General features: G+C 40.3%; 1 protein-coding gene across 5 annotated transcripts in view; it reads right to left on the reverse strand.

The window, feature by feature from the left end:
- Positions 1 to 1,485: 1,485 nt before the first annotated feature.
- The window catches only part of TBC1D2 (TBC1 domain family member 2), a 44,845-nt gene continuing 22,686 nt past the window's right edge, over positions 1,486 to 23,644 (reverse strand). For 2 of the 5 annotated variants that reach the window (XM_089488790.1, XM_089488791.1), the window contains exons 6-14: positions 23,384 to 23,550; positions 19,332 to 19,718; positions 18,019 to 18,129; positions 16,075 to 16,259; positions 12,494 to 12,970; positions 11,687 to 11,807; positions 11,046 to 11,231; positions 9,383 to 9,504; positions 1,486 to 6,526 (exon numbers count right to left, since the gene is read on the reverse strand). In XM_089488790.1, coding sequence (XP_089344916.1) covers positions 6,319 to 6,526; positions 9,383 to 9,504; positions 11,046 to 11,231; positions 11,687 to 11,807; positions 12,494 to 12,970; positions 16,075 to 16,259; positions 18,019 to 18,129; positions 19,332 to 19,718; positions 23,384 to 23,550 — 1,964 coding nt within the window. In that variant the 3' untranslated portion in view covers positions 1,486 to 6,318. Of the gene's footprint in view, positions 6,527 to 9,378; positions 9,505 to 11,041; positions 11,232 to 11,686; positions 11,808 to 12,493; positions 12,971 to 16,074; positions 16,260 to 18,018; positions 18,130 to 19,331; positions 19,719 to 23,383; positions 23,551 to 23,644 lie in introns of those variants that run through there. The other 3 variants (XM_089488794.1, XM_089488792.1, XM_089488793.1) reach the window with 3 other exon arrangements.

The following is a 23,644-nucleotide window of genomic DNA, read 5'->3' on the forward strand; positions in this document are numbered from 1 at the left end:
TGCCCTAGTGGTATCACAACTTGATTACTGTAACGTCCTCCTGGCTGGGCTTCCTCTTTCTCACCTCCGTCCTTTAATCTCTGTTCAGCATTCAGCTGCATGCATTATGACTTCCACCCACCGCTCTGACCACATCTCTCCTGTGTTGGCATCCCTTCACTGGCTCCCCCTCCCTTTCCGCATTCAGTATAAGCTCCTGCTGTCGACATTTAAAGCCCTCCATGGGCTGGCCCCTCCTTACTTATCAGACCTTCTTTCTCCTCACCTTCCCACCAGCGCCCTCCATTCTGGTAGTCAAGGTCTACTGTCCCAGCCCAGGATTTCCTCTGCCCCATCTCAGATTCGCCCCTTTTCACTCGCTGCCCCTCACTCCTGGAACCTTCTTCCCCCACAAGCAAGAGCCATCACTTCTTTAACCAGCTTCAAAACGGAGTTGAAGACCGTCTTGTTCAGAGAAGCGTTCCCTGGCATTACATAATTGTCACTTGCTATTTGATGCTCTTTTGTTGTCTGTTTTATTGAATCATTTCCTGTATTGCTATGTATTTTATATGTATTATCCTACTAGAAAGGCCCCTTCCCCACCACCTTTCCCTTCTCCTTTTGTGTCGTGTCTTTCTAGATTGTAAGCCTGAGGGCAGGGAACCATCCAATTAAAAAGATTGTATGTACAGCGCTGTGTAAATTTACAACGCTTTATAAATAAAGGTTAATAATAATAATAATAATAATAATAATAATAATAATAATAATAATAATTGAGGCTAAACATGTTGGTCTTTTTTAAAAACACCAAAGAAACAGATGACATCTCAGAACACATGAGGTTTGTCTCATTATTTTCTGCTTTGCAATGTGTTTCTCAGTGCTGTCTTCACTACTGTTTTCTAGTCAACCAGTAGCTCATAAAACTCAGTAAATATTCAAGTAAAGTTCCCTGGTGCTTCATGAGCAGCCAGTCCCATCCTTATTGCACGGTTGCTTGAAGATTATCGCACAATGTCTTGTGATGTACTCATCCCATCCTTCTCCCGTCTGTGAAGTGAAATGGTCCGGTAACTTTGTTCACAGGAAACTGCCATGAATAAAAAGTTACCAGACCATTCCACTTCATTGACGGGAGAACGAGATGAGCAGGACATCGTAGCACGCTGTGTGATAATCTTTGTACAATCGCGTGATAAGGATGGGAGCATCCCATTTCTCTCCCATCCATTTTCTCCATTTGATAATCTTCATCATCAAAGGGCTTACTGGAGAACTGACCAAGGTCAATAAATAGCCTTTTAAATGACATATTAGACAAATCCAGTTATGAGATCCTACTACAACATACCCACTGAATTAGTGAGATTTATATGTTGATTTATATGTTTGGTGGACCTATTCTAGTTGAAACTAGCAACTGGATTTAAGCCAAAACATGTTGACTAATCTGTTCAGCAGATAACTAGCCTTTTTAAAACAACCTATAGGACAAATAGCAGCAGAAATAGGAGCATGAAGCAGGTTCTCACATGACTGTGTTTTATGAAATGAACAACGATGAGAAGCACGTGTGAATTAGCCACCACAGAACCCATTACAGATAGAAGTTTCATTCCAGATATAATTATTTTCAGTGGAGTCAATTCATCAGTTCATGACTTAAAAAACAGGGAATTTGTTGTTAACTGCCCTTGAGTTGATTTTGACCCATGGCGAACCTCTGGATGAGACACCACCAAACCTCCCTGTCCTCCACTGTTCTGCTTACAATCTGTAATTTCATACCTGTGGCCTCCTTAATAGAGTCCATCCATCTAATCTAGCATGCGGCCTTACTCTCTTTCTGCTCCTCTCCACCCTTCCTAATAAAAATAATAATAAAACTTTTATTTCTATCCTGCTTGATTGTCTTGCTACAGAAAAGCGGCTACCAACTAAAACATCCATATACAATATTATGCATAAAATTACTATTTCCCGCTTAAAACAGAATTAAATATATTACAATTAAACAAGTTTTCAATCTATTAATAATAGCATAATGTGGGCAAAGTGGTGGTAATACATGGTATCATTCTGTGGCCGAGGAATTTTATTCAGGAAAGGCATTATTGTTTTTTTCAAATGAGTCCTCCTCCTCCTCATAATGTCTCCGAAGTACGACAGCCTCAGTTTTGTGATCTTGGCTTCCAGGGAGGTTTCTGGCTTGATCTGATCTAGGGCCCATTTGTTTGTCTTTTTGGCTATCCAAGGAATCCTCAGTGCTCTTCTCCAAAACCACATCTCAAATGAATTGATTTTATTCCTATTTTCTTTCTTAACAGTCCAGCTCTCACATTCATACATGATAATAGGGAATACAGTGGCTTGTATGATTCTAACCTTTGTGCTGAGTTGTATATCTTTACATTTTAGGATCTTTTCTAGTTGCTTCATAGCTGCCCTCCCATTCTTAACCTTCTGATTTCCTGACTGCAGTCCCCATTTCTGTCAATGCTTGATCCCAGGTATGGGAACTCTTTTACTATTTCTATTTGCTAAAGATTCCTGCTGAAGAACCTGTATTTGTATCCCTCCTCTTGCACTTACAAGAGGTGGCATATACTTTTAGAAGTGGAAATAAAAATTACCAATCAGCTTATACATCTTTGATTAAGAATATACAAGAGAGAAGAAAGGGTGTCTCCTTCACAAAGAGTACTTGTTAGCCAATTCAATGCAAATGAAAAGCACTTCCGGGAATGTTAAACAGAATATTTATCTTAGTGTAAGACATATTCATATATAAAGTTATTCTTTAGCTAGTGCTTTTACAAAATATCTTGGCCATTTCACCCAGGTAGTAAAACTTACAAAACTACATATTAGACAATGTTCTCTTAACACATCATACAGTTCATATAAAAAACAAAGGAAGGCGAAAGAAAAAGGCAAACATACAGAGAAAGAGACCAACTGAATGACCAGCCTTGGCTAGTAAAACACGTACTTAATATGTATAAAAAACGTAAGTTCAGAAACCTAAATGTAGACAGTTAAAAAGATCATGGAAAGTAATGCTTGGACAGCTATTGCCAACCTGAGCAGGCAACGTTGGGTATGATAGACCAATGGTCTGCTTCAACATAAAGCAACTTCTTAAGGCATAGAGGCTTAAAATGTTAATCTGCCACAAATAAAAGCAATCTTGACTTGTAGCAACCAGCAGTCTGAATATTTGCACTTTCACTCAGTCCTTCAACTGGAAGACAAAAATCAGCACAGACACAAGCCATTCATAAATTCAGGAGCATTCAGGAAGCTTACATAGTTATTGTTGCTGATGTTGTTGTGGTGGTTAGATTTATTTAGGACTCAAAATTGGGACTCAAACTGGCTTAAATCCACCAAAGCTTAGAAAATTGGACTAAAATTCTGCCTTCACTAAGATAACACTTAAACAGAAAAACCAATGAGTCATGTGGCACAATAAATATACATTATTAGTTACATATACCTCATTAGTTCAGGCACCAACAGATAAGGGATTTAATGAACTTCCATACAATACAGGAGGCAGACTGATTTTGATTATGGGTCAAAATATAGCAATTCTGACATTTCCACAAAACTGAGAGGTGTAGGCCACAAAACACGAAGGACAGCAGAATCTGCTAGACCAGTGATTCCCAAACTCTGGCCTTCCGGGTGTTTTGGACTTCATCTCTCAGAATCCCAGACCACTGATGAAAATAGCTGAGGCTTCTGGGACCTGAAGTCCAAAACACTCCGAAGACCAGAGTTTGGGAATCACTGTGCTAGACAGACCCAAGGATGGTGTGTGCAGCTAGGAAGCCCTGGCTCAAACAAGAAAGCCACAGCAGTACCATGTGAGATGCCCTATTGTAGGAGCATTCATCTCTCACTAATCCAATAAGAAATGCTCTGGTTCTAGGGCCTGAAGCTTGCAAGGTTTCAGGCCAGGCTGAGCTCACCTGCCCAGGCAGAGCCACACCTTTGCTCCAGGAAAAAGAGAATATAAAGTGCTTAAGAGTGCTTTTTTAAAAAACCCAGATTCTGAGGCAAGCAGTACTGAGGGCCCATGTGGTATAATGGCTTGAGCATTGTACCAGGACACTAGAAGGCCAGGGCTCAAGTCCTGGCTTGGCCATGGAAACCCACTGGGTGACCCTGGGCAAATCACACACTCTCAGTCTCACAGGATGGTAATGGCAAAACTCCTCTGAAGAAACATGCCAAGAAAACCCTGCCATAGATTTACCTTAGGGTCATCATAAGTTGGAAATGATTGAAGGCCCACAACAACAACTGAAGTAGGCATTCAAACAGATATGGCCTTAGGCAAAATGTAACACAGGAAGGTGTGGCAAACAGATCTGGAAGCCTTTGCTGTTGAGATTCACAGCAGCCTCTCTAGAGATGCCAAAACAACAAAAGGGCCATTCTTGTTGGTCTTCTTGAGTTGAGCTGCATCAGGTACTACTTCGTTGACCAGTCAGTGGTAGGAGGCGTTCTCTATTCCTGATATGACACAAACCAAAACATAAACAGGCCTCTTTGAAGTCATTAGTTAGGTTCCAGTGATATATTCAAGTTTTTTAGTCAAAGTCTCTAGTCTCTATGGTCAGGTTGAGTTTCAGGTCCTTGCAAGACACTTTCAAGTCAAGTCTCAAGCCTGGGAACTAACTTTTAACAGAAAAAAAGGGAGGTGGGATACGTTTGTCAGAAGGAACAGTAAGTATGTTTGGTAATGGGCTAGAGATTTAGGTGTGCTTAGCGGCCTGTCTATGATGCACATTAGAGGAGCCTTCTAAAGTTTTTCAAAAGCTTTAGAAGAATCCTTCTGCCTCAAGCCCATCACCTAATGCATTTGCTGTTCCCTTCCAAGAAATGCACTTTGCGGATGGGTTTTGCCTGCTGTTTGAAGTGAATGGCACTAGCAGGTCAGTCACTAAAAATATACAAGTCTCAAGTCATGTCAAGTCAGTGTGTCATTTTTGCCAAATCAAGCCCAAGTCAAGTAATTGAAGCGACTTAAGTCTGACTTAAGTCCAAGTCAACTGACTTGAGTCTACATCACTGTTAGGTCCCAACCTCAGAATAAGAGATTCCATGTTTGAATCCCTGCCACATGTTCTCAAAAGCATGGGGGGATAGAAGGGGTTGGCAGATGACATTACTCTTGCCTCAGCTATCCAAAAAGCTGGAATCTTGCACTCATTTGCACTGTGTTTCTGAGCAGTGTCTCAATCAGGGGTGTGCCCCTTTGAAGAATCATTAACCTACTATTTACGATCCTGTAAAGAAAAGATCTATATACACTGAAGTCTCACTGTTTCTTCATTGTTGTTGCGTGCCTTCAAGTAATTTCCAACTTATGACGACCCAAAGGCAAACCTATCATGGGGTTTTCTTGGCAAAATTTGTTCAAAGGAGGTTTACCATTGCCTACCCCTGAGGCTGAGAGCATGTGATTTGCCCAAGGTCCACAAATACCACTTCTTGGCAGCTTTGGGCTGCTGTGGTCCACCTAAACATATTTACTATAAATTGCCTCTTCACTGCACATGGGGGGTGGAGAGTGAAAAGGCACTACACATTTGTAAGATCACAGATAAAGTGCTAAATATACAATCCTCTCTAAACTGGCATTTCCGGTAATCAAGTTATTTTTTCTCTTTCCATTGCTCACTGTTCCACATTAGGAAACCAAAAGGGTACAAGAATTTAGCAAGGTCCCAATGCTTCACTATCCTGTGATATAGGCTTTTAGAGGCCAACAACTGTTTGTTTGCTTGTTTGTTTTTCTATCTAGAATAAGAGGTGAGGAGCAAAAGGATGAGTTTCTGCACTGACGCCAACAATACAGAGGCAACCCAGAAAAAAAATATAATAAAGGATTTTACAGTGCAGAGACATTAGTGCCAACCATACCATAAGGCAGAATTAGACAGCCCATCTTTGGACTTCAAGATGCAAGTAAGGTAGGAAGTGGTAGGAAGAGGCCAAAGCTGTTTGTTACAGCTTCTATATATGGAATGAGAGATGGCTTCCAATCTGTCCTTTGCTTCAGGCAGCAAAATGGCTTGGGCTGACCTTGAGTGACTTCACCATCTAAGGAACATTGCTCCAAACCATAGACCTTCAAAGGACCTTAGTAAGAACAAAGCTTCCATAGTGTGTGAACATTTCTGATGCAACTGAGAGCAATCCAGTACATCTCCCTGTGTTGCGCATATGTGCCCTGTGTTCCACTGTACAGACAATGGCCACCTTTTGTTTCAAAGGAAGTGAAATGTTTGAAGACAAACAGAAAAGACAGAACAAGTGTTACATGTCTTCTTCTTCATCATCCTCACTCACAGCTCCATCCAGGTGACTGGAAGTATGTTCTGCCTGTTCCCTCATATACTGGGCTTTTATCCTCTCCAGTTCTCTCATCTCAACCTCCAGCTTTAACCTATACTCTTCACGCCGATTTTGGAGCAGCTTCATAGGAAAAGGATTCATGTCACTGAAGGCAATGTTCATCAGTTTCCTGCAAGATGACAAGGATGTGAGAGACCAAAACAAAATAAAAAATTGTGCGCACTTGATTTTTAAACTGTTTTAAACCTGTCAACATTGTTTTGCTATGCTGTTAATTTTTTTCTTTGTTGTTTTGAAAATTAAATTATTTACTAATAAATAAATAAATACTACATTTTTATTTCTTACCCACCTTTCCCCCAGGCTCAAGACAGGGTACAAGATAGATTAAAATACAATATATAACTGACCATTACATACATAACACATAAACACAGGATTAAAATGACCAATGTACATCACAATAATCCAGATTAAAATATACTGATTTAAGATTCATAGTTTAAAACTGGCTGGGTTAGCCTGCTGGAAAAGACAGGTCTTTAATACTGTTTTAAATTCAGACAGCGTGTTTAGCTGTCTCTCCTGGCAGGTCAAACCACAGTCTAGGGGAGGCTGATTAAAAGGTCCTCTGGGTGAGTTGCCTGTCTAGTCCTGGCGGGCTGAAGGAAATGTCCCCCAGAGGATCTGAGTATATGGAGCAGGTTATTTGGGAGGAGGTGATTCTGTAGGTAACCTGGACCTAAACCATGTAGAGCTTTAAAGGTAATAACCTACACTTTGTACTTTCCTGGAAACTAATTAGCAGGCAGTGGAGTAATTTTAATGTTAATGTGATAATTTCAGTCCTAGATGTTCCAGCAATCAATCTGGCTGCTGTATTTTGAATTAACTGGCATTCCTGAACTTTTGATACAAAGGTTGCTCAATGTAGAGCACATTGCAAAAGTCAAACCTTGAGGTTACCATTTCATGCACTACCATCTGTAGGTCTTTTAAATGAATTCTAATTGTACATTGTCCTTATTTCCTATAATATAGGTCAAGGTATAAATGTTTTAATGGCTAAACAAATAAATGAGATAAAGCATGAGCAAACTATTGAAAAAGTGTCAGAAAGATGTCCAAATCAGAAGGGACAAGGTGGCTTAACTAGAAGACAAGTTGAAAACTGAACACAGTTCCACAGAGCTTATGGAAAGCAGCATAAGCCAAGGGCCCATTTGATCCTGTTTTATACCAGAAACCCAAAAAGAATTTCACTGTGGCTGGTGTTATCTTTTCCTATGCCTTACTATGAAACATCAGTCTCAAGTGTTTGAGTCCTACAGACAAGCGTAATACAAGGAAGCAAATGGATCAGCTTACTTTTTTTAAATGCCAGGACAGATGTTCAGGATACAAAAAACTCTTTAGTTGGTTTAATTTGTTAAAATTATTATTATTATTATTATTATTATTATTATTATTATTATTTTGTTGTTGTGTATCAGTTATGGTGAAAGGTAGTGTAGAAATATTTTAAATTAATGAATAACTATAAAACTGCAGCCACTCTGAAGACAGTCGGTGTTTGTACTTTCCATGTTTTTTAAATAACAAATTTGCCTTTGACAAAGTGTTCTTCCACAATGGCTATTTGTATCAATCTGTCTTTTTCATGTTACATTTTCCTTCCCCTTATTATTTCCATGTCTAGATTTTTCTTTTTCTTTTTTTCCTTTTGAAAAGAATTAAAGGGACACTGGCAACAAAAGCAAGAGTTTGATGAGAGAGAAATAAAACAGATTGGTATCCGCTGGTGTTTGTTTCCAGCATTCCCAGTAGTTACCAAAATCCATGGATGTTCAAGTCTCATTAAATACAATGAACAGTAAATGTTATTTCTTATATCAAATGGATGGATGGCAATAAGGTGGCCAGGTTTCCGAAGTACCTGTTCTCTATGTTGGTCAGCCACTGAGTTGTTAATTGCCAGGCAAGCATCACAAAGAATGAGGAAATATATAGTACAGATTCAATACCCCTTAGCCTAAATACTTTGGACTAAGATGTTTCCGATTTATTTATTTATTTTTGGATTTCAGAATATTTGCATACACATCTTGGAGGTCTCTTGGAGATGGGACTCAAGTCCAACACAAAATTCATTTATGTTTCACATACACCTTATACACGAAGTCTGAAGGTAGTTTTATATAATATTTGTAATTATGGCACGAAACAAAGTTTGTACACCTTGAACCTCAGAAACCAGAAGTGTTGCTATCTTAGCCACCCATGAAAAGAGTTTCAGATTTGGGGACATTCTGGATTTCAAATTTTTGGGTAAGGGATACTCAACCAGTACTTCCACTTAAGTTTCCACATTGACTAATGTGTGTAGAACAGTTTGAACTTTCCCAACACAGGAGCCTACTGCTTTATCTCTAAGGCTGCATCTGCACTGCAGAAATAAGCCAGGTTGACACCACTTTAACTGCCATGGCTCAATGCTATGGGATTGTGGGATTTTGTGAGATGTTCCACCTTCCTATCAGAGAGCTCTGGTGCCACAACAAACTACAAAACCCAGGATACCATAGGATGGAGTCACGGCAATTAAAGTGGCATCAACTTGGATTGTTTCTGCAATGCCACTGCAGCCTAAGACTCTAAGGAGACTTGGGGGGGGGGATTAAAAGGTGGCATGATGGGCAGAAAGGGAAATAGGGAAAAGGATGGAACATTTTCAAAATAGACAGAGGGGTAAGGGAACAGATAAGCCCACCCTAATCATCACAATCCACATGGTGGATGTACTGGTTTAAAACTATTTCAGAATAGTGCAATAACAAGAAGGAGGAAGGGAGGAATGAAGGAAAAAATAAAAAGAAAAGTATCCCCCAACATTCTATGCTTTGAAAAACATGATATGGATCTTTTAAAAAAATCAGGAACAATATTCCCACCAAACTGCCATCTCCTGCCACAGCTGCCATACAGGGCTTCATCCCAAATCGTGGAATTCTGAAATTAATCTTACCTGCCATCACAAATAGTTTTAGTGAAAAAACGAAGATACTGGTATATTTCCAAGCTGTCCTGAATCTTCAATATTGCTTCTTCATTGTATTTAAAAATTGCCAGAGCGTATCGAAATATCACCTGAGACAAAGAGACATTTGGCTGGAGTTCATAGAGTAAATATACTTACACTCATAGGTCATAATGATGGCAACACTGAGGCAGGAAAATATAAACGCAGTGAACTCAAGGAATCATAGATTTGGAATGGATCTTAATGGATATCTAGTTCACCCTCCTGCCATGAAGGACTAAAACTAATACACTCAGAATGATTATCATCATCCAGCCTCGTTTTAAAGACTTCTTAAGAAGAAGAATCCACCACCCTTCGAGGCAGTCTATTCCACTGTCAACCAATTTTTCCCACCAGCAAATTCTTCCTAATATTTAGGAATCCTAAATATTCCTAATATTTTTTACCAACGTCTCTTCTAGTTTAAATTCATCAGTCCATATCCTAGTCTCTGGAGCAGAGAAAACAAGCTAGTTCCATCTTATACATAACAATAATATCACTTCAAATATTTAAAGGTGGAGAGCCACTGTGTTGTAATGGTTTGAGTGTTGGACTATGATTCTGGAGACCAGGGTTTGAAATTCGAATCCTAGCTCAGCACTGGGTGACCCTCAGCAGAAACCCACTGGGTGACCCTCAGCAAGTCACACTCTCTCAGCCTCAGAGGATGGCAATGGCAAACCTCCTCTAAAGAAACTTGACAAGAAAACCCCATGACCCTTAGGGTCACCATAAGATGGAAATGACATGAAGGCACACAGTGAGATGATGTCACCACTCAATATTCTCTTCAAGCTATAAACAGCCAACTCACTAAGTCATTCCTTATAGGCCTTGGCCTCTAGACCTTTCAGCATCTTAAGTTTCCCTTCTTTAGATCTGTTCTAGCTTGTCAACTTCTTGAACTGTGGTGCCCAAAACTGGATACAATATTCCAGGTGAGATCTGACCAAAGTAGAACCGAGTGGTCCTAATATTTTTTTTTCAGCCTGGATACCAATATTCCTACAGACGAAGCCTAGAACTGCACTGGGTTTTGTTTGCCACTGCATCATACTGTTGACTCATGTCATTTATTTATTTAAGACGTTTCCATATCACCTCCTAGTCCAAAATGAGATGATGAACAAACAAAACCAATTGAAATAGTTTACAATTTTAACACAGCAATTTAAAGCATGAAAGGCCATGAAGAACAGCATTGTTTTAGCAGCCTGGCAGATGCTCAAAGAGATAGAACCAACCTAATGTACTTGAGTAGAAAGTTCTACAAGCAGAAAGCTGCTACGGAGAGACCCGTTACCAGTTTAGCTTGCGCTGACTCACATTTTGTTTGCAGTCTACTAAGACCCCTCAATCTCTTTCACATGTATTGTTATCCTGGGATTTTGGCCTAGATACATATCAGCTACAACATCTTGTTATGAGAGTTAGGTAAATCCAATGATTAGTCCCAATTATAGTAGACCCAAAGAATCAAAGAGAACTTACTAAGTCAATATTTATTTTAAAAAATCCCTTAATTTAATGGGTTGACTCTAAACTAAAGGTTAAAAATGGCTTTACGTTTCAAATATTAAGGAAGATAAATGGACTCACCTACCTTTGTACCTTCATAAAGAAAGGCATCCCAGACTTTGAAGAGAATATCACTGACAAGACTATCAACAAATATGACCATAAACCAATTGAAAGTCACAAGGGCCAGGTCAATTCGGTGATGCTCCAGGTGAGCTGTCAGCTTGGGAAGTTTCATTGCCAAGAAATCTTTGAAGACTCTTTGATCCACCTGGATTCAGTAAAACATCAGCAATAAATAACAACCACCACATTGTAAAGGTTTCATATTGTAAATTCTGTACTCTCCAAATGACAGGGATAAACATGTTAATATCTTCCAACCTGATCTAACAGAATCAGCTTTTGTACTTAGGATGCTTAGGGCACTTTTCAAAATGTGTTTTGATAATAATCTTTTTTTCTTTATATGTTAAAAATATTAAATATTTGCAATAATATATAGCCAAAAATACAGGCATAGTATATTCCTTGTTGAACCATTTTTCATTCCCACTCACCCCAATGGCTTTGATTCAAACAATGTGTAAATGTAAATATTTAAATACATTTCAACACAGTATGTATAGGAATAGGTAATTCTTCACTGAACAAGAATTCTTCACTCCCCCCCCCCTTCCTTATGATTCTCCTATGACTTGTCACTGTGGGGACTCCCAAACTTACTTGTGAGCCTATTAGCATGTTGCTGTAGTAATCTGGAGGCATTAGGTTCTCAGTGATATGAACCAGGCACCAAAAAGCACTTTCTTCCTCTTCTAGGACCAACAGTGCAATGGCTGCTAGTCTAGGATGAATGAGACCGGACTGTTAAGTAAAGCAGGCAATCGTACAAATAGTTCCTACAACTGTGGCCTTTCAGTTGGCTTTGAGACAACAATGAAAACAGCATAGGAAAACCTCTGAAAAGCCAGAGGGTTCTTCTGCAACTACAACTGCCACTGCATCCCCTTTTTAGTTTAGCTTTCCAAATGTGAAACTGCTTGCTTTATCAATAACATAAGCAGATGTAAACTTCATGGAAATCTTTTGTGGTGTACACAGCTTCCATTCATGTATACCGATGGCTTTGCTGGACTGCAAAATTTCCTAATTTTTTACATTAAATTAAGCCCATTTTCAAATACTTCTGATTGTTGTCATTGCTATTTACATTAGGCTTCAAATGGGGTCTGTTGTCATTGTGTGCCTTCAAGTCATTTCCAACTTATGGCAACCCCAAAGTGAACCTGTTGTGGGGTTTTCTTGGCAAGATTTGTTCAGAGGTGGTTTATCACTGCCTTCCATTGGGACTGAGAGCATGTGACTTATTTAAGGTCATCCAGTCGGTTTCATGGCTGAATTGAGAATCCTCCAGAGTTGTAGTCCTGCACTCAAAACACTACGCCAAGTCTACTGAATTCTAATATCAGACCAGCAAAGTACAGGTTGCTAACAAAGGGGAGTTAAGAATTGTAATCCATTAGCCCTTACCTATTCAATCCCTGGCAATAGCCAATAGTAGGGTTTTGCCTGGAGAATGCAAGTAAAACCCTCCGAAGTTTGGGAAGAAGCTGAGAGGCAGGTGACAGAAAGTGTCTGTTGTTAGTCAGGGTGCGGGGCAGATCCAACTCAATCTGTTGAGAAGCTGGGTGCTCAGCCGCTTCACACTTCTTGAGCAAGTTTTGGTAATGTCCAGGAGTATGGATATGCTGCACCCGGTGGCTCACAATCCACCTCCACACCCTCTGACGGTGCTCAACGGGGACACCACAGCGGAGCAAGGCTTTGAGATCTGAGGAGGAACTTAAGTCTCCAAGGTTGTTCCACCTCTCAGAGAGAGAATTCTCGATACCCTCCTGGTTCAAGAGATTACTGGATTTGATTTCCAAGGCCTGGATTTTGGCCAGCAGTTTCCAGTCTCCAGCTTCATATTCAGGAATGGTCATAAACCCATAATCATCATATTGACTGAAGAGTGAAAAGAGGCAACAGATAATTAGAAATGACAGATAATTAGGGCTGTCAACTGATGAAAAAGCTTAATTAATAGTCTGTCAGCTAACACATGGTCTATGGAAACCTCAGTAGGAAATTTTGGATAATGTAGGGTTATAAAAATACAATCTACCACTGATAGTTAGAAGGTAATCTACCATTTCCTTTTCCCTTTCCTTTCCTTTCCTTTCCTTTCCTTTCCCTGTTACAGTATCGTATTAGAATAAACACAGCATGGCATGGTAACCATTTGTGCTCTTCCCTTATAGTCCTACTGGTTAAACTGTAATTTCAATCTATTATGGCAACCTCTACAAGCAAAAGAGTTATTTGGGATGCATTTGCTCAGCAGAAATAATCCGATTCAACACTTTAAGTGTGACGGCTCAAGGTTATGGGATTCTGGGAACCGTAGTTTGTTGTGGCACCAGAGCTCTGCTACAATCATTCATCATTGTCTCCTAATGACTTTGCTAATTATTTCATCCCAAAGATCATCACTATTCGCTCTGAGATAGTCCCTCCAGATTCTTCTTCTGCTCATAATCTTCTAACGCCCTTGCCTAAAAAATTTTCTGTGTTTCTTCCTGCTTCTTTGGATGAACTCTCTACACTTCTGAACTCTTGCAAACCTGCAACCTGTTCTCTTGATCCAATTCCTACTCGTCTTCTAATTTCTATAGCTCCCTCTTTTCTCCCCTCGCTTCTTCAATCTCTCTCTCTCTCTCTCTCTCTATAGGTTCCTTCCCGTCAGACTTCAAACATGCTCTCATTTCCCCAATTCTGAAAAAAACTTCTCTTGACCTAGCCTCTTTGTCTAGCTATCGTCCGATTTCTCTTCTTCCCTTTCTTTCTAAAGTTTTGGAACGGGTTGTTTATTCTCGCTGTCTTGAGTTTCTTGAAGCCAACTCAATCCTTGATCCCTTTCAGTCTGGTTTCCGCCCAAGGCATTCTACAGAGACAGCTCTCACTAAGATCTCCAATGACCTTTTACAGGCCAAGGCTAATGGCCTTTACTCTATTCTCATCCTTCTCAATTTGTCTGCAGCCTTTGACACTGTTGATCACTGTCTCCTAGTTGACATACTCTCTGACTTTGGGTTCTCAGACTCTGTTCTCGACTGGTTTAGATCTTATTTGTCTGGCAGATCTTTTGCAGTGGTCAGACTTCTTCTCCTGTTCCCTTATTTGTTGGAGTTCCCCAGGGCTCTGTTCTGGGTCCCCTTCTGTTTTCTCTCTACACACTGTCCTTAGGTAAACTCATTAGCTCTTTTGGTTTCTCCTACCATCTGTATGCCGATGACACCCAGCTGTATCTTTCCACACCTGACCTTTCTCCAAGGCTTGAACAGCAAGTTTTGTCTTGTCTCGCAGCTGTCTCGCAGTGGATGCGCCATCGGCGCTTGAAGCTCAATGTGTCCAAGACAGAGCTTCTTGTCTTTCCCCCTAAGCCCACCCTTCAACACTCCTTTTCTGTCTCTGTGGACAATATTTCTATTCAACCAGTCCAGCAAGCCCGCAGTCTTGGTTTTATCTTTGATTCTTCTCTGTCGTGTATCCCTCAGATCCAGACCACAGCCAAGGCTTGCCTATTCTTATTATACAATATTGCCAAAATCCGACCTTATCTCTCCGCCTCTTCTGCCAAGATCCTGGTCTTGATTCTGTCAAGATCCTAGTAGTCTCACGACTTGATTACTGTAATGTTCTCCTGGCTGGGCTTCCTCTTTCTCACCTCCGTCCTTTAATCTCTGTCCAGCATTCAGCTGCATGCATTGTCACATCCACCCACCGCTCTGATCACATCTCTCCTGTGCTGGCATCCCTTCACTGGCTCCCCCTCCCTTTCCGCATTCAGTACAAGCTCCTGCTGTCAACGTTTAAAGCCCTCCATGGGCTGGCCCCTCCTTACTTATCAGATCTTCCTTCTCCTCACCTTCCCACTCAGGCCCTCCGTTCTGGTAGTCAAGGCCTGCTGTCCCAGCCCAGGATTTCCTCTGCCCCATCTCGGATTCACCCCTTTTCACTCACTGCCCCTCACTCCTGGAACCTTCTTCCCCCGCGAGCAAGAGCCATCACTTCTTTAAGCAGCTTCAAAACTGAGTTGAAGACCATCCTGTTCAGAGAAGCGTTCCCAGGCATTGCATAATTGTCACTTGCTATTTGATGTTCCTTTGTTGCCTGTTTTATTGAATCATTTCCTGTATTGCTATGTCCTCCCTCCAGTCCATCTCCCCTGATCCAGGCCTCGGAGGTAGAGAAGAACTGTTGGCCCTCATCCCCTTCCCCTTCTCCTCTTGTGCCGTGTCTTTTTAGATTGTAAGCCTTAGGGCAGGGAACCGTCCAATTAAAAAGATTGTATGTACAGCGCTGTGTAAATTTACAGCACTTTATAAATAAAGGTTAATAATAATAATAATAATAATAATAATACAATACCCTACAACAAACCACAGCTCCCAGAATTCTATAGCACTGAGACATGGCAGTTAAAGTGGTGTCAAACCAGATTACTTCTGCTGTGCGGATGCAGCCTTGACTCATTTGTTAATCTGAAACGTACAGATATAGGTATATATAAATGGGCTTCTTTGATTTGACATATGCTTCCAACAAAACCATTGAAGGCCAATGCAAATAAAGCAGCCTCAGATCTTCTCCTTGTATTACACACTTATACACTCATCCCTCCATATTTGCAGCTTTGATATTTGCAGATTTAATTGTTCACAGATTTGATTAATATGTTCTTTCTAGGAATATCTAGGTCGTCTAGTGCAACTCTATGATCAACTTTAAATAAAAGTTGCACTGAAAGACCTAGAGATTCCTAGAGAGAATACTCTACTAGGCATTTGTAGCTCCTCCAGTGCAATTCTATGGCCAGTGTCTGTCGGGCGTTGACCAGAGTTTGAACTGGATGACCTAGAGATTCCTAGAGAGGTGTCCTCTGAGGTAAAAACATGATGTTTTTGTTATTTGCGGTTTTTCCATATTCACGGGGGTCTTGTGCACCTAACCCTTGTGAATATGGAGGGACAAGAGTATATGGACATGGACGCAGAAACACCATTTACTTGATTGGGTTCAGCTGAATAGGTATCATGGTTTCTTCCTTCACATCCCACTGAAGTGCCTCCTGTATGAGTCCCTTCACCATTTCCTTGTGTTCACTGGCTAAATCCGGTAGGTCCTGCAGCCTCTGCAGAGTCATTAGATACTTGCTCTCTATTTGGCAGTTGTGGGCTTGCAGACGGGCACACTGTAAGACAACAGGTGACACTCAGAACATGAACATCATGTGCATTCAATCAGAGGAAGGAAGAAAACCCTAGGAAATTGAATGAGTCGCCCTAAGTCAACAGGCAACTTGAAGGCGCGCACACAGCAGAGTGTACCAGCTACTGTCTACTGAGTTTTTAAGCACCTTCAGATATGTACATCAAGGAACCCTTGTGGCACAGTAATTAAATGCTGGTACTGCAGCCACAATATTGTGAGTTCAATCCCAGGGCTCCAAGGTTGACTCAGCCTTCCATCCTTTCGTAGATCGGTAAAATGAGTACCCAGCTTGTTGGGGGCAATTGGCTTACAGACTGTCGATCACTTAGGGAGTGCTGAGTTCATTGTTAAGCGGTATACAAATGCAAATGCTATTGCTACATAAAACTAGACAAGGAACACCTAAGGAACAGAAAACACACAGGTAAGCACGAACTAATGGCTGCCATTCTCCATCCACTGCTTTTCTCTTTTTTACTTTTCCCAACTTTGTCCCAGCTTTGAGTTCAATGTTTCAGGAACAATAAATGAGTAAAGGGGTGACAGTATGGTGTAGTGGTTTGTGCATTGGAACTATGACTCTGGAGACCAGAGTTTGAATCCCAGCTCAGCCATGAAAACCCATTCAGTGATCTTGGGCAAGTCACACTCTCTCAACCTCAGAGGATGGCAAACCCCCTCTGAAGAAACTTGCCAAGAAAACCTTGTGATAGATTCATGTTACTGTCATCATAAGTTTGAAGTGACTTGAAGGCACATAATAACAAATAAAACCACCGGGAAGACATAAAGGGATGTGATGTGTCTCTATGTTTATGGCATTACAGAGATAGCCAATGGACCTCTTCCAGTTGAGTGCAGAAGACAGCATCTGTGTATTGCATTCATACAATCTCTTCTCAAAGGTTACATTAATTTTGATTCAATATGTTTGGGGGGGGGTTGGGATTGGCAAAATGCTTATCCAGTTTGACTAATGGGAGTAACATATTGCCACCCATTCTCCAGCTCTGCTAACCAAACCTATCCTCACCCACTCTTATACTCATCAGTTTGCTTTGCCAGATGTAAGCTTGTCATTGTTGTTTTTTAATATTATTTTATATTATTTAATGAAAAGTTGCTTATTTTTTATATTTGGTACCTTTTATGGTTTTCCCCAAGTCTGTTAGGCATAGTTTTCTTTTTGAAATCCTCTTGTGTTTCTTTTGTGACAGTAGGTATTTATGTGCTCAGAGGCAACACTGCTAGCCCTGCCATCAAAATGGTTAGTCTGGGCCAGCCCAAGCTCCAAACATCAGTCACTGAGCACAGAATCTGGAAAAATTAAATCCTATATGTGAGCAGCTGCTCATCTATAGGTATTCCATGCAACCAAGATAACTAATAATGTGACTGCCATAGTTGCATGGAGACTGAACAGGTACTCATGTGTAGGATTTCTATTTTTCAGGTATCTGCACCCAATAGTTGAAAGTTGGGGCAGGTCTACCTTTCCAAAACATTGCCAGGATGGGGCCAGGGGTGTGGGTCTTCTGCTGAAATGTGAGCGATCTACATGCAAGTATACCTGAAAACCCAAGAATAGAGTAAACACATGCCATTATTTAGGAAGAGTTGGATTCACTGATGGACGCTGCTTTTATAATAAGGAAAAGATGAAAATTTCCTAAGCATCTTAAAACTGGAGCAAAGGAGAAACAGAGGACTTTGATAATCAAAAAACATTTGTTTTTCACCTTCATCAGGAGGGTCTTCTCTCTCCGTGCCACTGTACTCCAGATTTTAGTAACCTGGTGGATTTCAGAGTTCAGGAATTGGTTCTGGGTCTTGTAGGCTTCTAAATCATCCTAATAAAAATGTAAGATTAGCCATTAGAAGAAAAAACTTCTCAGGACATCTGAAATGTGTTTGCCCAGGAAAACTGCAGATGAAATAGAATAAAAAAGAAAGGAAGAAAACCATCAGGCTTCCTTTTGTTCATTCATTCATTCTTACAGAAGTCTTTTCAGAGACATGGTCAGCTAAAATGAAACAAAAGACCTAGTTTTCTTTATCAGTGTGCAGACTGATACAAATGCTAGAGCCACAAAGATAAACTGAACAATAATTTATAGTGGGATGCCAATGTAGATCCTCCTCTGGGAACTAAACTGGGTGGAGGATTCAACAGCAAAGATAAATATATTTAAAGTCTTAAGCTTAATTTTGGCTTACTCAAGCAATGGAATAAAGATGAGAGAAGAGCATGTTCTGTGCTAGCCCAAGAATTGGTTCATACTTGTACATACATACTAGCACAGGGATGGGAATCATGCAAATTATGCACTAAGAAAAAACTTAACTTCAGATGCTGAATAAGAGTGAAAATAAAAATGAGGAAATAAGTGTCAGCAAAATGTTTAGGCACAGCCTCACACCTGGTGAAAAAGTGGTGGGTTAATTGGTAAACCTCAAACTTTAGCTTCCAGATTTCAGCAGCCCCTTTTAGCATACATAAACTGCTGTACTTGGAAGCAAAGGTTCTAAAAATGTTTCAGTGGGTTTTTTTGCTGTTTAAAAGATACATGTGTCCTAAGAGTCCGGAAGCCGCACCAAAGCCACGATCCAGTCCTAAGGACTGCAGTGCAGCTTTGGTGCAGCTTCCAGACTCTTAGGAGACGTGCATCATTGAAACTCCATACCTCCAAAGTGACCTGAAGCAGCTTTGTTTTGGTCTGTCTGTATAGGGCCAAAGTTATCTATCTAATATTACAGGCAAGGCAATGGCAAACCTCCTCGAAACAAATCTTGCCAAGAAAAACCCATGATAGTATCACCTTAGGCCGGGTCACTATAAGTCGGAAATGACTTGAAGACACAAAACAACAGACAGATATTCCAGTGGAAACATAGCATGGTATACACAGGTAAAAGAGAAAAACAATGAGAAAAGCATGCTGGTATGGGATAATACTCATCCAAGGGGCAACTTTGGCTGGTGTGTAATTCTACAGTACTATGTGGGCCGAGTTGTAACTTTAACACTTGAGTCCCTGCAACTGTTTAATACCTTCAAATGTTCAATCTCTTCCTGCTGCTTGTACAGGGTCTCTGCGGCAAGAAGATCTGCTTCTGTAATGAAATCAGGCATGCTTCTGGTGAGTTGCTCTGTCAGCTTCAGGATGACCTGTTGCTTGGCCTGGTTCTTGTCCATCAAGAGCTGCACATGGGCTTTCAGCTCCTGCATGTGCTCTTCATTCACAGCAAGGCTTTGCTTCAGCTCCTTCCTCTCCATCTCCAGGACTTCCACCTGCTTGTTCAATTCAGCAATCTGCCTGACTTTGTGCCGCACTAATTCCAGCCTGTCTTTCTCCTTTGCTGTGGTCAGGTACCTGCAGGACTCTCGTTTCTCTTGCTGGGCTGCCTCCAGAGCTTTGTGGAGAAGTTTAACCAGTTCCTGTGGAAAAAAGACAAAAAAAAAAAAAAAAAAAGAGAACAAATTCTACTCATTTTTTGGTAGCATAACAGTTACAGATTTCCTGGTTTCATGCTTAAAGTTGTATAGCACACATCTCTCTCTGATGTAAGGTAAACATTGGATTACCTCTAATGGCTGATCAACAGTCAGATTACTCAGAAAAGAATTCCCATCAGAGCAGTTTAATTACTTTCATTTTCAGGAAGTAGGTAGCTGCTGCTATCACACATCCAAATGTCCAGAAACAGATATTTTATTCTGTTCTAATAAGAAACTGGTCTGAAAATATGTTACTCCTTTCTATGTAGGAGCAGAGACAACAGCCCTACTGGGGTAAAATGGCACATATTTGAGCGATGGTTTGCTAAAAACATGGCAGGAAGAGAAGAAATATGCTTGAAATCAGAAAAGCATTAACACTGCTAACTCAGTTGCATCTTTGGGTGTAGTGGTTTGAGTGTTGGGCAAGTCACACTCTCTCAGCCTCAGGGGAAGGCAATGGCAAACATCCTCAGAAGAAACTTTCCAAGAAAACCCTGTGATAGGTTTGCTTTAGGTAAAGGTAGTCCCTTGACATGAATGTCTAGTTGTAACCAACTCTGTTACTAAGCCAAAGCACCAGCATTGTCCAAAGACTAATCTGGTAGTCATGTAGCCAGTATAACTGCACCAAATACTGTTACCTTCCCACTGAGAAGTGGAACTTATTTATCTACTTGCATTTGCATGCTTTCAAACTGCCAGGTTGGCAGAAGCTGGGACTACTAACAAGGAGCTCACCCCATCATGCGGCACTCGGGCCTTGAGCTGCCAGCCTTCTGATTGTCAGAATTGGCATCACTATGCCACCGCATTAAGGTGACCATTGCCTTAGGGTCACCATAACTCAGAAATGACTTGAAGGCACACAACAATAGCAAACAACAGCCATGTAAAAACATGAATTTAGATACAGATTTTCCCTTAGCTGCATGCAAGTTTGTGAACAAAGCAAGTTGTACCTTGAATACTACAGAGTAAAATTGCTTCAAAAATCAATATGGGTTTCTAGTGAAATGACCTATCAAGTGAAAGACCTGAATTACAGTATACTTCATGACAGAAACATCAGCCTTGTAGCAGTATGGGGAAAGGGAATATAATATGTTGTCCAGACTTCAAAAGCTAGTCACATCCAAGGTGTGCCTCCTGTAATACTGCTAGGAAACTCTGATAGCATGAGACTGGTATGCAGGCTTGACTTCTCAACAGGCAGTTAGACACACAAGGAGTGGGGCGTTGTCATGGTGCTTTGATTCTTATCTTTCTTGCATTTCAAGGAGAGGTTCATGCATGGATCTTTGAATTTTCTTTTTTGGCACTTACATGATGCACATCTATCTCTGAACAATCCAGGCTCTTCTACTAACACCAGCAGTAGTGTTTCCCCCCATTTTGCACTAACTCCACAAATTGAAATTACTGAAGTCTGTGCAGTTCCCCTTCCTTCACTATGATGCAGATCATACCACAAATTATTGCTTTCATCATGGTTGTGTCATTTCTGGTATCATTTTGTGGGCAACACCAATGTGGGTGTCTCCTCTTTGCTCAATGTGTTCTTACTCTCTTTATCCCACTTTCCCACTTTTTGTCAAATTGATTTCTAGTTATTTTATCAGTGAAGATAATCATCAGCTGAACAATGGTTAGTTCAGACACCAGTTTCTTTTTGTATGTGTCAGTTTTGAATGTATTTGTGCAGATGTCCGTGTCTGTGTCTATGTGAGGGAGGAAGAGGTCCAAACAGGTTTGCCAACATTGATCTTTTTCAAGTGAGAGACACCCACTTTGCTCTTCTGGAATGAAAAGTGCTCATTGCTTGAAGGTAGTGCAATGGGAAGGGTGAAATAAGAATGGTTTGAAGATAGCAGGCCAGGGATTGAGGTAGAGGAAGGGTAGGATAGGACAAGCCAGCATAAGTGCCATCAGAAGAGAAAAGCAGGATATAAATTAAAAAAATAAACAAGTCCATTCCAACAGTTTTTCAAAACTGAATAGAAGCTATTCCTATAATTTATAGTGGTATATCATGGAACCGAGGGGGGAATACCCCAAGAAGGTGGCCCCAGAGTTGTCTGGAGAAGAAAATTGGAATGAAATGGTATGAAGCAGCATTATAAGTTTCACACAAATGGTTAAATAATCATTAATTCATTTGTGAACTGCTTCTTAGCAAAGCGATTAATTATATTGGATGTGATGACTTCATTAGATACAGGCCTTTAATGCCACTCTTCAGGGTAGAAAAGCCTCTCTCAAAGTGGCTTGCAGAAATAACATAAAGACAAATTAAAGCTATAAAGCACATGTGTAAAATACAATGGGCCCTTGCTATCTACTTAGGTTTAGTTCCAGGACTCCCAGTGGGTAACAAAATCGGTGGATGCGCAAGTCCCATTAAATACAATGGCATAGTAAAAATGGTGTTCCTTAAATAAAATTGTAAAATTAAAGTTTGCTAGTTGAAATGTGTACATTTTAAAAACATTTTCAAACCATAGACGCTTGAATCCGTGGATAAAACCTTTCCAACCTAGTTACCCTCCCCAGATATAGAGATATTTGTCCCCTCATCTGTCTATTTTCCCCCGCCAATGTTTCTCCCTATTTTTTGGTTGTTCAATGTTTTTAATGTTTTTAATGTTTTAATATTATTACTGTTTAATTCTGTTTTAGTACTGGGAATGGGGGGTGGTGGTAGGTCTAGGGTTTGATTTTTTAACTCTATTGTAATTTGTTGTATTTTATTGTTGTAACCCGCCCGGATTCTTCGTGATTGGGCGGGCTAGAAATAAATCTATTATTATTATTATTATTATTATTATTATTATTATTATTATTATTATAAAAAATCTGCAGATAAGGAGGGCTGACTGTATTAGGATTAAAATTGCAGCGTAAAACGCCTTAGTCATTTAAAGTATTTTGTTGCTTCAGTGTTATTTGCTACTTTCTTCACAGCTTCAAAGAGAACTGGTTGTAAAAGTATGACTTTTGCCAAATTGATTTTTCCAGCAGGACAAAAGCATTTACAATCATCTTCCTCAGCAGTACAGTGGAAGTGCTTCTTTGGCATGCTGGAAGGTAAGCATAAAGCCGTTTCTATCTTGCTGCTTCTCATCTTTCTTTTGTAATGTGATAAGGCCTGGTGGAGATTTTTATTCCCCCAGCATTACACTGCATTTAGGCTCAAATATCAAAATGATAAATAAACCAACCTAGTAAACAAAAGCTACACACAGTGTTTAAAAGAACAGCCTTCTGTATTTTTTGTACACCAGAACTGAAAAATTAAACAACTGAACTGTCAATCTACAACCCCATTGAATAAAGGGGTCAATACCAAAACTGAATAGCCCACATCTTTCTTCCAGTTTGTCCTATATACTTCTAGCTTCCTAGTCTTGGATGTTGTGTTCCTCTTTCCAGCAATGATCACCATGCAGCCATTAAGATAGCTAAAAGTACACAAGAAACGACTTGTACAATGTTGTGTCCTTGTTGAATATCAAATTCAAGTGCTGTAAGTTTTAAGACATTTTCTCCAATTCTAAAACTGTGGATCAGTCTGTACTAAAAAACAATTTGGACGACAGGCTTACCTTCTGAGATTTCACTTCTTCTTCAAGAACTAAAACTTGGTGCTGGAGAGAAGTGACTGTCTCCTGTCCTGTCCCTTCAGCAAAGCAAGGGAAACCGCTGTTCATCTTTTTCATCTTTCTAACCATAGGTGATTTGAGCTTCATTCTTGTATCCTTTTGCATCTCAGCTGTCACCAAAAGAAAAATTAAAATAATCCTCTCATTGTCATGGAAAAAGCAAACTAGTAACTTGTTGTTTGGATAGGTTTTGGGGCACTGCCA

The sequence above is a fragment of the Sceloporus occidentalis genome, unplaced genomic scaffold (assembly GCF_023333645.1).
Source record: "Sceloporus occidentalis isolate IW3139 unplaced genomic scaffold, rSceOcc1.0.p SCAF_1, whole genome shotgun sequence".
Classification (NCBI taxonomy): Eukaryota; Metazoa; Chordata; class Lepidosauria; order Squamata; family Phrynosomatidae; genus Sceloporus; species Sceloporus occidentalis.